This window comes from Podarcis gaigeae (assembly GCF_964106915.1).
Source record: "Podarcis gaigeae genome assembly, chromosome: 7".
In the NCBI taxonomy this organism is placed as follows: domain Eukaryota; kingdom Metazoa; phylum Chordata; class Lepidosauria; order Squamata; family Lacertidae; genus Podarcis; species Podarcis gaigeae.
The window spans coordinates 7,957,374-7,972,870 of record NC_139683.1 but is presented as its reverse complement, the minus strand read 5'-3'; the positions used below and the strand labels follow the sequence as shown (position 1 = coordinate 7,972,870).

Genomic DNA, 15,497 nt, shown 5'->3' with positions numbered 1-15,497 from the left:
ATTTGTGTCTTTGCATTATCTTAATATGCATTATTTTTTTAATGCAGATTTGATTTGATCCTGCAATTTCCCACTTTTCCATAAAATGTCCCTATTTTCATTGGAGAGATGTTGGAGAGTATGGAATAGGACATCCCTATTTTCATCAGAGAAATGTTGGAAGGGATGCAAGGGAGCAAGCCCAGAGGGGGGCAGAAAAACAGTGCCTCTCCACTCTGGCTTGAAGTGGCTAGGAGACCGTATGCCTGTCCACATGTCCCCTGGGCTGCTCCTCCTCTCCCCTTGCAGGGTCACTGATGCAAGTGAACCTATGTAAGTCTCTGCTCAAGGGTCATCTAGTCCAACCCCCTGCAATGCATGAATCTCAGCTAAAGCACCCTTGACAGATGATCACCCAACCTCTGCTTTAAAAGCCCCAAGGAAGGAGAGTCCACCACCTCCCATGGGAGTCTGTTCCACTGTCAAACAGCTCTTACCTTCAGAAAGTTCCTCCTGAGGTTTAATTGGAATCTCATTTCTTGTAACTTGAATCCATTGGTTTGGGTCCTACCCTCCAGAGCAGGAAAGAAAACAAGCTTGCTCCAACAACCATGTGAGATATGGCCCCCATCTTATATTAGTGGAGCTGATCATCCCTGCCTACTGTAAGTGCAAAACATTACATTTAACCTTACTGAAATTCATTTTCTTAGTTTTGGCCCAGTTCTCCAATCTATTAAGGCCATCTTCAATTCTGATTCTGGTTTCTGCAGAATTGGCCACCCCTCCCAGTTTGGTGCCATCTGCAAATTGGATGAACATCCCCACCCTCTTTTTTGCTAGTCACCCTTTCTGGGGGCTGATTGGGAATTTTGGGGGAAGCCCTTGATTGGCTCTTGGGACTTCCTTCTTCCTCTTCCTCTTCCTCTTCCTCTTTTTTCCCTACTCCATACTGAAAGGTTATTTGATTTTCTCTTGATACTAGTATTTGTTTGGCACTCAGTTCAGAAAGGTAATAACTTAATTGACAGGAACCTTGAGACATTGTGAGGGTTTAAGGGCATTCTTGAGTCAGCTTACAGAGCCTTTTGGCTTGGGACGGTACTTGGGGATAATAATAATAATAATAATAATAATAATAATAATAATAATAACAACAACAATAATAATAATAATAATTTATACCCCGCCTATCTGGCTAGGCTTCCCAGCCACTCTGGGCAGGCAGCTTCCAACCAAATATTAAAATACAGTAATGCATAAAACATTAAAAACTTCCCTAAACAGGGCTGCCTTCAGATGTTTTCTAAAAGTCTGGTAGTTGTTGTTCTCTTTGACATCTGGTAGGATGTATTGCTTGGTGAATGCTAGACAGCCATGTATGTCAGTGCAAGCCCACCTTCCTGTGTTTACATAACTTGATGATTGCTTGGGAGGTCTTCTAATATTATATTTAATTAAATAAGGCCTTTCCACCATGACTCTGCTTTCTGAGTCTTTTTCCCTGGTGTGCTGGCAAAGTGATGTTGAAAAACAGCTCACGTGAGGACTTTTGTAGCAGTGCAGTCCCGACGCAAATGCCACTATTATCGGAGAAAAACATTGCAGGCTATCCCTGACACAATGGGGGCTGCACTGAGATGCAAACCAATGTTGATTTCATTTACTGTAAGTGAGGATGGGAACAACAACCAAGTGGAGCAGAGAGGAACCGCAGACAATGTAAAGCTGCAGAGAATTGATTAAGGAAGCATGGCAGAGGGAAATAACCTCCAGAGTAAACAAGCCGTGCTGGGATTAAACAAGCCTTATTCATAATGTGAACTTTTATGAAAGCTGAAAAGTTCTTAATTAAGGAAACAGTGGAGCATCCTCCTTCAGCAAATAAGTATCCACTGGAGATACAAGGATAATAGAAAAATAAGGAAAGCTGAACTCTGAACAGGGCACAAATGAAATGCTGAAATGTGTTCCCAAATCTCTCCATCATTAAAGGTGTAGGGATGTGCATAGATGCTAGGAGAGGATATATTCATTAGAGATTACTCTAACGTCCTGACTTTTATGAGTTCAGCAGAGTTCATACCTAGATGCATTAGCTTTTTTTGCTACTGCATCACACTGTTGACTCATGTCAAGCTTATGGTCTCCTAAGTGGACAAGCCTATGAAGACCTGTTCATCACAATGACTATAATGACTCTCCTGTTACAAAAGACAGTATTCCTCTGAATACCAGCTTCTTGGAGCTCAATGCCCTGGAAATTGAAATCCCAGACTGAACTCTCATTGGCCACTGTGGGGAACATGGTGCACATTTGATAGGTCCATGACCCATAACAGCAGTTGGCTGTGTGATACCCTGACTTTGTACTAGGTGAGCTATGTAAATTTAATATCTGGGGCAGTGTTAAAAAGCAATCCAATCTGCACACGGAACTGCAGAGGGAAGACAGGAGTGAAAGTATCTTTTTATCCCTTTGCTTCCTATCTTTCCTCTGCAATGAGTCAATCATTGGAGGAGGTGATTGGCTTGATCTCTCTCCTTTTGTGTGGGATGGTGCCATTTTGGGCCATACTTGGAAAATGAGTGTGCTGTTGGTCTATGGCAGTGGTTCTCAACCTGTGGGTCCCCATATGTTGTTGGACTACAACTCCCATCATCCCTGAGCTCTGGCTTTGCTAGCTAGGGGTGATGGGAGTTGTAGTCCAACAACATCTGGGGACCCATAGGTTGAGAAAGACTGGTCTTTGGGATGAGATCCTAATGAACATTTCTCTTCCTTTGGCCTGCAAATGATGGTAATATAGCGTGCATCTCTGTGAATGTGACGCTATTAGGTTATTCATCTTTCCTGATGGTATTCAAAGCATCCCCCCACTGTGGAACAGGATGAGCTGAAGAGCTCCTACTCTTAAGTGCTCTTTGTGCAGAAGGCACTCTCGTTTCATCACGCTGATAGTTTCTGAGCATCTCATCGTTTTGCTCCTGGCTCACTTCAAGGGGAGGAAAGGGAGCCATTGACGCTTTAAAATAGCAAGGGAGGAAGAAAAGGGTGTCAAAGAGATGATGGAAGGAGCTGAGTGGCAGTGGGGGGGGGGGACTTCTGGAATGCAATGTATGTTGAACCTGAAAAGGAAAGGAAAAGAATGAAATGCTGATGAGATTTTTTATATCTATAATTCTTGTGTGAAAAGGAACAGCGGAAATGGCATGATGGCTCTTTGAGGCTAAGTTTGGAAGGGACCTGAGAGAAAAGAGAGTAAATCTGGGACACTGGGATGGGGTAGGGGGAATAACTCAACAAAAACCAGGTCAGTTGCAGTCCTATCAAGTAGAGGCCAGTCAAGAAGTTTGGCCAATGATGAGAGGTGTAAGGAATCCATGCATTACTACTGAGGTCATTTCCAGATAGGGTTGCAAGGTCAGTAACATGCCAGACTCTGAGATGTTGGGCCCAAACCTAAGACCTAGGGTCAGTCCCTGATGATGTCACGGGCCCCAAAGAGGTTGTGCAATAATTTGCACAGACAAAGGTTAATTGGGAGGGAGAGGAAGGGGAGGCGGTCATACACATCCCAGAGAGTCAATGCAATAATAATTTGCAGCTGGCTCCTGCTGGACTGAAGCTTGCAAGCTTGTTTTTTGTGTGTTCTCACTCACCTGGAGATTCAAGTCCCTCCTCCCTCCCCTTCCCCCCCAGCCACCTGGAGACTTCAGGTCAGCCCTGTAGGGTCTGGCAACCCTATTTCCAGATGTCCTGCTAATTGAGCATTCACCAATATATATTGCAGGGACGTTTTATGAGATTGCATCAAGCGAGTGCTGTTGCACACGTTCCAGTGTGTTTTCTCACCAGCTTCATTACTACAAATCATATGATCCTTGGGGAAAGTGGGCTTGCTGTGCAAGACCTTCTGATCCACTATAGGTGTGCGACCTTATTTGTCAGCATGCGACTGAATCCCACCCTCCAAAATAGCAACAGTCTGAAAGTATTGCAGGGAGTCAGCTAGGAAAGCACCTTTAGCGAAACACTAAGCCTGACGTTTCTTTCCTTCCTTACTTCTATAGCTGTTTGGTTTGATATCTTGTATCAAAATACATTGGTCTACCATCACAACATGAATGATGAAGCCATTTAGACACAGGAAGTAGCTTTTGTGGGTTTCTAAGCCAATCAGCACAGCTGGACTCAGAAACAATCACTGCCAGTGAAATTCGGGACATCGGAGGGCAAAGAAAAAAGGGTTTTTCCTGGCCATCTTCCCATATGTTGGCTGAGGCATCAAAGCAAACCTCACTGGATGTGAGATGAATGCCAAATAATCAATGTACTCTCATCACACAACTTCTTGTTTTGGATACACAAACATATTGTCCAAAGCTTTATCAAGAAGAATCCTTTCAGCAGGTCCCCCATTCCTCTTCATGTCCCCATGCCTTTAAGAGTCCAGTAACAGAGATGGATTTAGGGGAGCACAACCGGTTCGGGAGCACAACTCAGTTTGCCAAGCCACAGGAGGTGGTGGTGCCAAATTTTGGCATTGTATAGGACGCCACTGAAATTTTAAAGCCCAAAGTCCGCCACTTTCTGAAATAGGCAGTGGCTCAATAACGGAAGGTCTGTGTGTTCCTTGATATTTTGCTGTCATATAACCATTAAAAGGCCCATTAGCCCTGCCAGAAAGAACGAGTGAATAAATAAACGAAGGAGTGAGCTAAAACCCCTGCTCCGTGATTTGGGAGCCTGACACTTTAAGTGGCAACCCGCAGCGTAAATCGCTCCAGAGTAGTTACAGGAAGCTCTGTGCAACTCACTCAAATTGTCAGTGGGCTGCAGGTTGAGACTTTTCACCAGTGTGGACCAAAAGTTGAAATAAACAAGAGGGAACAAACACTACAGTTCAAGCACAAGATAACTGAGAGAAGATTAGATTTTAATGTTGTGGCAGCACCTCAAGTTAATGTTCGCTCTGCGTAATGGTGCCATTAAGATATATAAGGCATGGTTATGTTCTCATCTTTCAGCATCCAGGGCTTGTAGGCCTGAGGCAAAAGGACTCTGCAAACATTCAGGATGGAAGGAGGGAGGGAGAACAGTGGAAAGAAGCATGCTTAATGGTCAGCCTGGGAAGGACAGCCAAATGTTTCATTGTTTGTGCTAGACCTGTACCTTATGCTTCCTTCTGGCAGCGGTGGTGTGGGGATGAGTGTGAAGTGGGGGGAGGAGACTTCATTCCCCTCCCCATCACCAGTGGCAGCAGCAACAGGCAGCTCTTAGGATTAGGGTGAGCTGTGGTTGGAGGAGGGAGTTGGGGATGAACTGTGGAGAAGAGGGGACTTTGGGGTGAACAGTGAGAAGGGTGGATTGGCCACAAGGTGCAGGGTTTGGCTGGTAGTCTGGGATGGGGAAGTCAAAGGAGCTATGAGGGGAGCAATGCAAGCAGGGATGGCAGCCCAAATCCATATCTGTTTATATGTGTATCTATCTATGTCAGTGGCTCCCAATTAGCTCAATACTCTGGACCCCTGTTTATCAAATTCCAAGCTGCTGACCCCCTACTTTTGAAAATGTTGGTATCTCCGTGGTAGTCTTTATTATGTGAATGATGCCACCATCCCCTGCAAAGGTACGGGCCCCCAAAGTGGAGTGTCACAGACAGCTGGCAGGTACGTGTCATGGATCCCTTGGGTGTGGTCCACAGAGCCCCCAATTGGGAAGCACTGATCTAGATATTGGGCACATTTAGGTTTCTGCCTGAACACTCAAATGCTGTTTCTGTGGAGAGGGGCAGGATTGTGCAAGCAATTCCCATCCCAGACATTTGTCACATGCTCCATCCTGTGCCCCCTACCCGCTACTCTTCCCAATGCTCTACAGGGAAGGCCTACAGGGGGCTTCTATTGACAACTTCCTTGAGTGCAAGTAGGACACTTTAGGCGACTGGGAAGCCAACTTTATCAGTGTCCTTGACTGCCCAGAGAGTTCTACTTCAGTACAAAGCAACGTTAATTCCTGACTGTAGACAAAAAGGTCTCATTCTGCCCTCTCCCTATTCTCCACTGGTGGTCCCCTCTGAACTTACATGGCAGCAGGCAACACCAGCGGTGCAAAGAGAATGGAATAGCTGTCTAACAGTGGAGGAATGGCAGATGAAGATGATGGATTTTTTTGGAGCTAGCCAACCTGACCAGGAGTCCACGGCGAGAAAGAGGAGGAGTACCAAGAGGAATGGAAGAAATTCAAAGACTATTTAGTTAAATATGTTAAGATAACTTAAATAGAATTACGTGCGAATATCAGATTGGGCTAGGATTTAAATATGTGATGTTGTAGAATACTATGGATAAAAGTCAAAATGAAAAGAAAGAAAGATGTTAATGGACCAAGTAAATATTATGTGAAAATAGTTTTGGAAAACTGCTATAATGATTTATATGGAAACTCAGCCAGGGGGATTTGAGGAAGTCACCCAACAATGATAACAAAAGTGGAAATAAGATAGTTAGGATATATGTCTGTCTGTCTGTCTGTCTGTCTGTTTGTTTGTTTTTTGATGTTTTCCTTTTATGTTTGTGGATATGTTTGTTATAAACTTGGAAAACTAATAAAAAAAAATAAAAAAGAGAATGGAATAGCTGTGCCCAGCCAACATTTAAACTGCTTACAATGTGCCCCGTATAGCATCCGTCTCGATCATGGTGGGGAATTAAAATAGCAGGTAGACCTAACTGCCTGGGCACTGCTCAGCATGCTGGATCAAAACTTGGTTTTAAAATTCATGAGCCGTAACCTGCTGGGACAGAGGACAGTTGCTGACATTGCCTACGTGGGTGACCTAAATAGAGATGCTGCAACCTCGTTCTGCCCCACAGATTCAGACACAGGCTACTTGCCTCCTACTTCCTAATAGTAAGGGTTAAGCATGTTGCGATTAGAAAGTCTCTATCACCCTCTGCAGAGCTTTTTGGCCCAAACATGGCTGTATTGCACAGTTGTTGTTGTTGTTGTTTAATATTATATATATTTACCGCTTCATGGCAAAATTTATTTCTATGTGATTTGCAAGAATAAAAATCAATTAAACAAGCATTAAATTATAAACATTTATACTTACAATGCGTAATAAACAATTACATCTTCCTCTTCATCATCATCATCATCAGCAACAATTTAATTACCACAATTTAAATACCACTTAATGCCGAAACAGAATTGTAAGTATAAAACCAACTACAAGAAGCATTGGGATATAGATATACAGAATTATAATCTACAGAAAAATAAAAATGCATGGCTTACTACTAAGAGAGCAACCCTTTTTACAAGAAGCTAGTGTAAATCAATCTGGTGTAAAGTTGCACCAGAGAAGTGGCGCTACTGCTGACGGAGGCAAAGGGAAGCCTGGCAAAAGGAAAACAACCCTTTAAAATAGTATTAGAGTTACACCATCCATTTTGCTGGCCTAGTATACACTGGGGTGCCAGGTCACATGCTCAGCCTAAGTCCTGCCCCCCAACCTGAGTCTTATGTCGGCAGAATTGGGTTGCCATATTTTGAAGAGCAAAAAAGAGGACGCTATGACGACTTCTCATTTTAAATCCCCCTATACTATATGTAGGCTGTAGAGGCTGTGATATGTTGCTGGGGGGGGGGGGGAGGCAGGAGAAGGTAAGGTCAGAGGAAAGCAAATCTTCAGCCAGCAGTTATGTCTATGTTTTCATACAGAAAGTATAGCCAGAGACATTTTGTCAAATTTAAAAAATCCACCCAAACAGAAATTTTACCCCTGGAAAAGAGGATGTGTCCTGGAAAAAGAGGGCACATGGCAACCCAAACAGAATACCCTCTTCTCAGGGCTTACACCAGTTTCAGATCAGCCAGATTTGGCTCAGCCAGCTGCATGCTGTATGGGTGCAAGGATGCAGGATTTAAGCCAGCATAGCCCAGCTGCACCATGGACCTCTCAGCTCAGCAAGAGATCATCTGGATCCTAACCTGTCCTCCTGGTGGATCTTGCTAGGGGGTTGCTCCTTAGGTCATTTGCAACAATAAAAACCAGTTATACAAGCCTCAAGATATAAACATCCATAATTAAAACACACAATAAAACAATCTAATTAAAATTTTAAAAAATACGTCCATAATTAGAACATATGCAATGCAAATTCAGAGACAATGCATAGGACACATTGCAATGAACCACATGAAAATGAGAAACATCTATCCAGCGGAGACAGGATCCTGGTGGCATCATAGCCTGATTGCCGAGCATAGATCCTACCCTCCACAATCTGGATGATATGAGATCATCAAAAGGTGGATTTAGGAACTTCAACATGAAAACTCATCAGCATTTTAATACTCATTTCTTCTAAAGTACACATTTGTATGCAATTTTCCCCAATATGCACATTTTTTTGCAAAGCAATTTCGCCCAGCATAATGCATTTTCTCAAATAATGCATTTTTGAATGTCATTTTCATGAATGCGTGCATTTCTATGCATACTCAAATCCATAATATATTTATATTTCATATGCATTATTTGGAGAAGTGTGAATTCCAAATGATGGCTGCCAAGTGTTGTTACAGGAAGTGCAAATTAGATATGCTTCCCTGTAAATGTTAGCTTCTCTCTCAGCTCTACTTACCCTACACATAGATTTCTATCCCCTTAAAGAGGCAAAATACTCTCTGATCACAACAGGTCCTCCACTGCACACTTCAGGAGGTGGTTGCACCAATGGATTCCCTTCAAAGCTGCAGGAACAGTAATTTGAACCCCAGTCCAAGTTTACCAGCTGACCAAAGTTGGATGGGAGAGCCTTGAGGTTGTTCTGTCCTAGCCAGAGAGTCTTCAAGGCCTTTAAGGAACAGACTCCCCTTGGCAGATGCCTGAGAGAATTGAAAAGCAGCAGCAATGTTTCCAGTTTCTGCAGCTGCTGAATGGCATCAGGGATGGTGCTGATGTGGTTATCAGTAGCATCTAAGAAGACCAGGTTCCTCAGCTGACAAACAGGTGCAGGGAGCTCTGCCAGGCTGTTGTTTGCCAAATGGAGACTATGAAGCTTCTGGAGGCCTCCTATTTCCTCAGGCAGAGAGGCTATGCTGTTGTTGCTGAGGGTCAGTCTCTCCAGCTTGCCTAAGGAGCCTATCTCAGCAGGGACCTCTTTCAGGTTGTTGGAGTCCAGGTAGAGCAAGGCCAGGTTTTGCAAATGGCCGATCTCACGAGGGACAAGATCCATCCTGTACCTCAGGCAGCTCTCTCGTTCCGGAGTCATCTCCAGAACTCGCAATCCTTGCAATGCAAAGATCTGGCGAGGCACTGACATCAACTCTTTGCCTTCCAGTTTGAGCTTTTTCCCACCTTTGTACTGAGGATCATGTTCTGTTGCCATTTCCATTGCTGTAGAGTAGGGGCAGAGGGAGATTGCCGGCTAGTTTCATCCTCCTTCTTGGTGAAACAGGAGGAAAGGGGTCATGGTCCACTGTCAGCTGCTTTTGAGACTTCCCTCAGCCTGGCTCTCAGTCCACCTGAATTCCTCCTCGTTGTAAACATACAGAGAGCTTTCAGGTTGCTCAGCTACATCTGGTAGGTAAACACTTGTGTCTCTGGAGAGCAAAAACTTCCTCATCTTTTGTGCGGCTCCTGACAGAAAGTACACAGCCCAGCCCACACTGTTTTCTTTACTTAAGCAAAGCCAACTTCCATTTCAATGTAAACTAAAACTACTATTGATTACCTTCACCATCTGTCAGTCCTCACCTGTTACAACCTGTTTTTCTTTTCTTTTGCAGTCTGACACTTTGCAGTTGCTTTCACCCAATTCAAAAGGCATTGATATCATTGGGAATGCCGGTGATGCAAGATGGCTGTCTTTTTCCTCCATTGGTCTCTACATCACAGACCCACCATGTACTCCTATTTTCCAGGGACAGTCCTGGATCTGCAGAAGCGGTCCCAGTTTTTTATTTGAATCTGAAATGTCCCGCTTTTCCTTAGGACTTCCCTATTTTCATCAGAGAAATGTTGGCGGATATGACATCATCCTTTTTTGTTGCTGTTGTTGTTATTTAACCCTATGTTCCATTAACCCTAAGTTCCTACGGTGGATTGTGATAATCAAAATGTTAAAAACAGTTTGAAATGACTTTGAATCATAGAAGCACATATTTTTAAGGTGGGACTTAAAAGTATACATCTCAGCTGCAAATGCCAAGGAAGAAGAAGATGAAGAGTTTGGATTTGATATCCCACTTTATCACTACCCTAAGGAGTCTCAAAGCGGCTAACATTCTCCTTTCCCACAACAAACACTCTGTGAGGTGAGTGGGGCTGAGAGACTTCAGAGAAGTGTGACTAGCCCAAGGTCACCCAGCAGCTGCATGTGGAGGAGCGGGGAAGCGAACCCGGTTCACCAGATTACGGGTCCACCGCTCTTAACCACTACACCACACTGGAAAATAGGTGTGTTTTCAGCATTTGCCAAAAGCTGCATGATAAAGATGCCCTTTCCTAGGTTGCCACCACCAGAGCTTCTGAAGGTGGTGGAACAACTAAGAGGACTTCCCTCTGCCTATTTTAACACCAAAGGGGGGTCTGTAGTGAAGGAGGTGTGAGCTCCTTCAAATAGGCCCAGAAATGAACTGGTAACCAATACAGCTGTTTTGAAACAGAGTTTATGTGAGAGTGGAACATAATCTGGCCACTGGATTTTGAAACAATTGAGGTTTTCGAGTCATCTTCAAGGGAAGCCCCATGCTGAGAGCAATGCAATAATATGCTTACTATATAATGCTGAATGTCAAAATAGGCTTCTAAGAAGTTTACAAGGACAAAGGACAGTTACACAACCATTAGAATATAAACCTCTACAATATAATCCTCTCAATACATTAAAACAGAAACATTCATAATAATAATTTAAAAATGCAATAAAAGTCATTCCTTGAAAACATAGCAATTAAAACTTGGGACTTAGGTGGAGAGATGTCTGTGTCACCAAATGTGTATTTAACAATATATGAAATATTTCACTTAGCAAGTTACGAAGGCTGGTCTTTTATTAGCAAGGATGGACAAATAATCCATATCGGCTTCTGATTTTTCAAACCTTATGTTCCATTGGGCCCAGTGACATATCCATTTGTGAATTTTTTTTCTTTAAAAAAGTATGCATGAAAATAAATAAGCATTTTTGTATGCATGCCTCTGGTAACCTACCCATAAAGATAAATGGTGCTTTTTGAATATTTAATTTTATTAAATAATGCAAAATAACATGTATATACATTATAGCCTGAAATTATTCTGAGAGGAAAGGGTTTCAGATGCCTGCAATCTTTTGTGCCAGAAATTGAGCACAGCACACAAGTGCAGTGGGCACGTGGGTGGGGAAGGGTTTAATAATCCCACTGAAAACAGCAGCCACTGCCTTAGTCAAATAGGGCCATGAGGCAGTGTTGCAAAAGGGACCACTTACAAAGGACAGGAAACTAAAACTCATCACCAGCAAAATGACCCCCATCCCCAATATTTAGTCCAACAAGAAAGAGACAAAGCTGCAAATCAAACTCCCTTAAAACATTTTGGCTAAGATATTTATTTGCCAGCAAAATACTTCTGAGATTTCTCCTTCAGAGACAACACAGGCATCATAATTATCTGGAATAGAGCCTGCTTGCTACAATCACAATAATTTAGACACTCCACAGATTATACTGTTTCATTTTTTCAAAAAAAATGAAAGCACTGATGCCATAAAACCCACATAAAAATAGCACCTTTAAAATATATATAAATAACATTTGTCTTTAACACTAAATCAACAGCACAGTCTAAGAGCTTCTTCCGTTGAAATGATGAACTTATTGCATGGGTTTGTTGCCTGCTCCTCCACGACTACTATTGTATCTATTGTACTTGGCTGCTTCAGGTTAAAAAATCCAGCTCACTTAACAAAGGGGAAAACAAAAGCCCAACCACATGGCTGCCCCTTGGCTAATATTGGCAAAGAAAAATTTGTAAACAAGTAGGCAATGGGTGCCAAATGGTATTTGTGAGATTTGTGCCATGGCATAGCCATGTGAGCTCAAAGTTCCATCATAGAACAACTGTTTTGCATGCATGAGGTTTCAGATTCAGTATTTCCAGTTTATTTATTTTTTCAGAAAGGATCTCAGGTACCCAAACTGGGAATGATTATCTGCCTGCAGTGGGGCTCTGGTAAGCTGACAGTCAGAATTTAATGGATCAAGGGCCCGTCTCAGAATCAAGTAGCATTGCATCTTCCTAGAGCTGTGGAATTGACCTGGCAGATTTCCCATTGACTATAGCTTCTCTCACAATCCGGGATGCAATCCTGATTGCAGTGCCCCAGCATAGGGATGCTCTAATCCCACCCAGGCAGTTCTTAGGTTGATTCCAGCATTGGAATTCAACTTTGTCCCTGGGAATGGTTCCCTCTACCAACCACAATCACCCACCAGCAAAATTAATGCCAGCTACTTCAATGTTTTACATGCTGTATAACAGGCATAGGCAAACTCGGCCCTCCAGATGTTTTGAGACTACAGTTCCCATCATCCCTGACCACTGGTCCTGTTAGCTAGGGATGATGGGAGTTGCAGTTCCAAAACATCTGGAGGGCTGAGTTTGCCTATGCCTGCTCCATAAGGACCTGGATTCAGACACCAGGCCCTTTGGCAGACCAACTCTGCATTAAAAAGATGTCTGCAAACATAACATGAAGGCTGGCAATTTCAACCCCACCATGTGGGAATCCCTCACAGAAGACATCCATAGAAGTGACCAGAGGAGGAATGACCACTGGGAGGGGTGCAGAGAGAAGAAGCCATGGTGTATCTACAGCAGCACAACCCAACACCTTCATCTTCCCCAGCTGCAACAAAGCATGTCTCTCCTGTATCGATCTCAACAGCCACAGCAGGCTCTGCAACCTTCCAACAGCTTGACTCCTCCATTGTCTCCCAAGACAAATGGGTGCCAACAACTTCACTGCTTCTGGAAAATGTTCCAGTATACTGTGGTATGTGATATTAAAGACACAGTCCTAACATCCAAGTTCATTCTTCGAGGATCACAGGTAGGACTGCAGGGGGGCTGACTTCTGAGCAAACAGGTCAAGGATTGCACTATTAAAATGTTTGTTTGCTTTTCAACTCACAAAATAACCAATTTACAGTGTTACCCAGTCACCCTGAGCTTTGGAGAATTGAGCCAAATCAAGGAACTAGAAGTCAAAAAATTGGGTTTGGACTGATACATTTTGCTGAAGAAGCAAATATTTGTTACATATATTCCCTCACTTTTATGTATTATTTATTTTGTTATTTATTGAATTTATATACCCAGAGGTCTCAGGGCAGTTAAAAAAAAGACTTTTTGTCATTTTGTTTAATAATGACTGGATGCAGGTATATTGGGGACACACGGGTGAAAATAAAGCAAGAAATATTTAGGAGATGATGAGGACAAGGACAGATTTTCAGTTACAGACCTGATTCTTTGATTCATGGGCCATTGCTTAATCATTGGAAAATGGAAGAGGTACAGAAGAAGCGCACAGGGAAAAGTGGTACTTTACTCCCCCTTCTCCTGCCAGCCACTTTCCCTTCACCCTAGACATCCCCCGCCCCCAGCTGAAACCTTCAGACGTGGCTGAGAAAAGCAGGTGGCCAGGGAGGAATGTATGGGAAGGTGAATGGGCAGGTGACAAGCCAAAGGTCTGTAAGGGGAGGGCTGTAGATCAGATGGTAGAACATTTGCACTGCATGTTGAAGGTCTGAGGTGATGACATCTCCTGGGACAGGCTCCCTGTCTGAAATGGTGACCTGCTACCAGCCACCGTAGACAATTCTAAGCAAGATGGACCAATGGCGAGACTTGACAGAAGGCAGATTCCTATATCCACATTTAATTAAATCCCATATTCAAATCCATGAAGATTAGAGTCTTATTTTATTTTTAGAGGAAGGGCTCGGTGACAGAGCAACTGTTTTGCATTGCAGGAAGCAGGTTCAGTCCCAGATTGTGCTGGGACAGATGCTTGATGGAAATGCTGGAGAGCTGCTCCCTGACAGAGCAAGAAATGCTGTCTAGATGGACTAAGGAGAATCTGAGGCTCCTAATGACAAACTCATATGCAAATTGTAAGATCGCAATATAATCTATCACACTGCCTCCATGCTTTGTAAAGTGGGTATATTCCCTGGGCTGATCTCTATCATACCATTTAATATTAGCAAGTCCTTCCGCCTTACAACTTGGGCTAAACAAAGCCCTGAATAATTACATCTATGATCTTTAGACAGACAGGAGGTACCTCCAGCTAAGTAAATATCCTGTTCCAGAAACTGATTGTAATGGGTGTACAAATTTACATCGTTGCTCCTAATCTCCCGCTGCCACTTATGACTTATCCAGCCAGAATGCGACCTCTTTCTGTCACATTGTTCAGTTCCAGGTCTCTACTGCACTCCTAACTTGGCCTTCAGAGATGATAATAATAAGATTTTTTTTAAAAAAATCAACAGCCAAAATGTCTTCCTTTTCAGCTCTAACAGGGATTCTTTCTATACTTCATTGACAATATTTATATATATATTTAAAAAACCTTCTTTTAAAAACAACTTTGAATTTGCCCTGATATTAGAGAAAACAAAAGCAAAACAAAGAACACTTTTCACCTCATAAAAGAATAGCAATTTATAACTTCTTATTTATGATAAACTTGACCGACCGGCAGCATTGGATGGTTTTAATAGTCTACAAGGCCTCTTGAAAAGAGAAGCAGGGAAAACAGGCGAGACCTCGCAACTTCCTTGCTTCCTTCAAGTTTCAGACGTAGGTCCATAGGAGGTCCGTGGGCTTTGGGGCCTTGCCTTCTAAGGCCCCTTGACGTTGCTGGGCCTAGCAGCCAGGCTTGCATAGTAAGCACACTGAGAGGGGTCACATTGTCCATTGGCTCCTGGTGGCCCCTGGGGACCCATCAGTCCAGGAATGCCCGCTTCACCCTGGGGGCCTGGCGATCCTGGCATCCCATCTTTGCCATAGCCAGGTTCACCCGGGACACCTAGGGAACAATGCATTGTGGGTAAGCATCACTGCCACGTTGCTGCCAGTCTGACCAAATAGCGCTGGTGTTTGGATGGCCAGGCTCAGAAAAAAAGGCAGCTTCACCTGCAAAATGAGCTGTTGTCTAAAGGTGCTTGAAAACAAAGCTGGACCAAAGCCAGACATGGTAGCATCTTCACAGTGAAGATTGGCATGTTCATCTCATGGCCCGTCCCAGATAAGGAGGGCACATGTGTGATAGTAAATTTTTTCACCAACAAGAGAAACACCCACTGCAGCTTCTGTCAGGAGCTCGTCCTACACTCGAGTAGGACCCTGGCAGAGACACATGCCCAACTGGCATGCCCTCCCCCCTCCTGGTCGATCGTTCGGGAGCTTCAAAAGCTTTCTTCAGCCCGAACATCCCAGCGACCG

At 43.5% G+C, this 15,497-nt stretch overlaps 1 protein-coding gene and 1 long non-coding RNA gene across 2 annotated transcripts in view; one reads left to right on the top strand and one right to left on the bottom strand.

Annotated features, from left to right (window-relative positions):
• LOC310849327 overlaps positions 1-15,497 on the top strand; it is a 344,819-nt gene that overhangs the window by 305,040 nt on the left and 24,282 nt on the right. The gene's annotated exons all lie outside the window — the stretch shown is intronic.
• Positions 11,232-15,497, bottom strand: part of COL22A1 (collagen type XXII alpha 1 chain) — a 188,010-nt gene continuing 183,744 nt past the window's right edge. Inside the window, exon 65 of the mRNA XM_083748974.1 lies at positions 11,232-15,081. Coding sequence (XP_083605100.1) covers positions 14,894-15,081 — 188 coding nt within the window. The 3' untranslated portion in view covers positions 11,232-14,893. The remainder of the gene's footprint in view (positions 15,082-15,497) is intronic.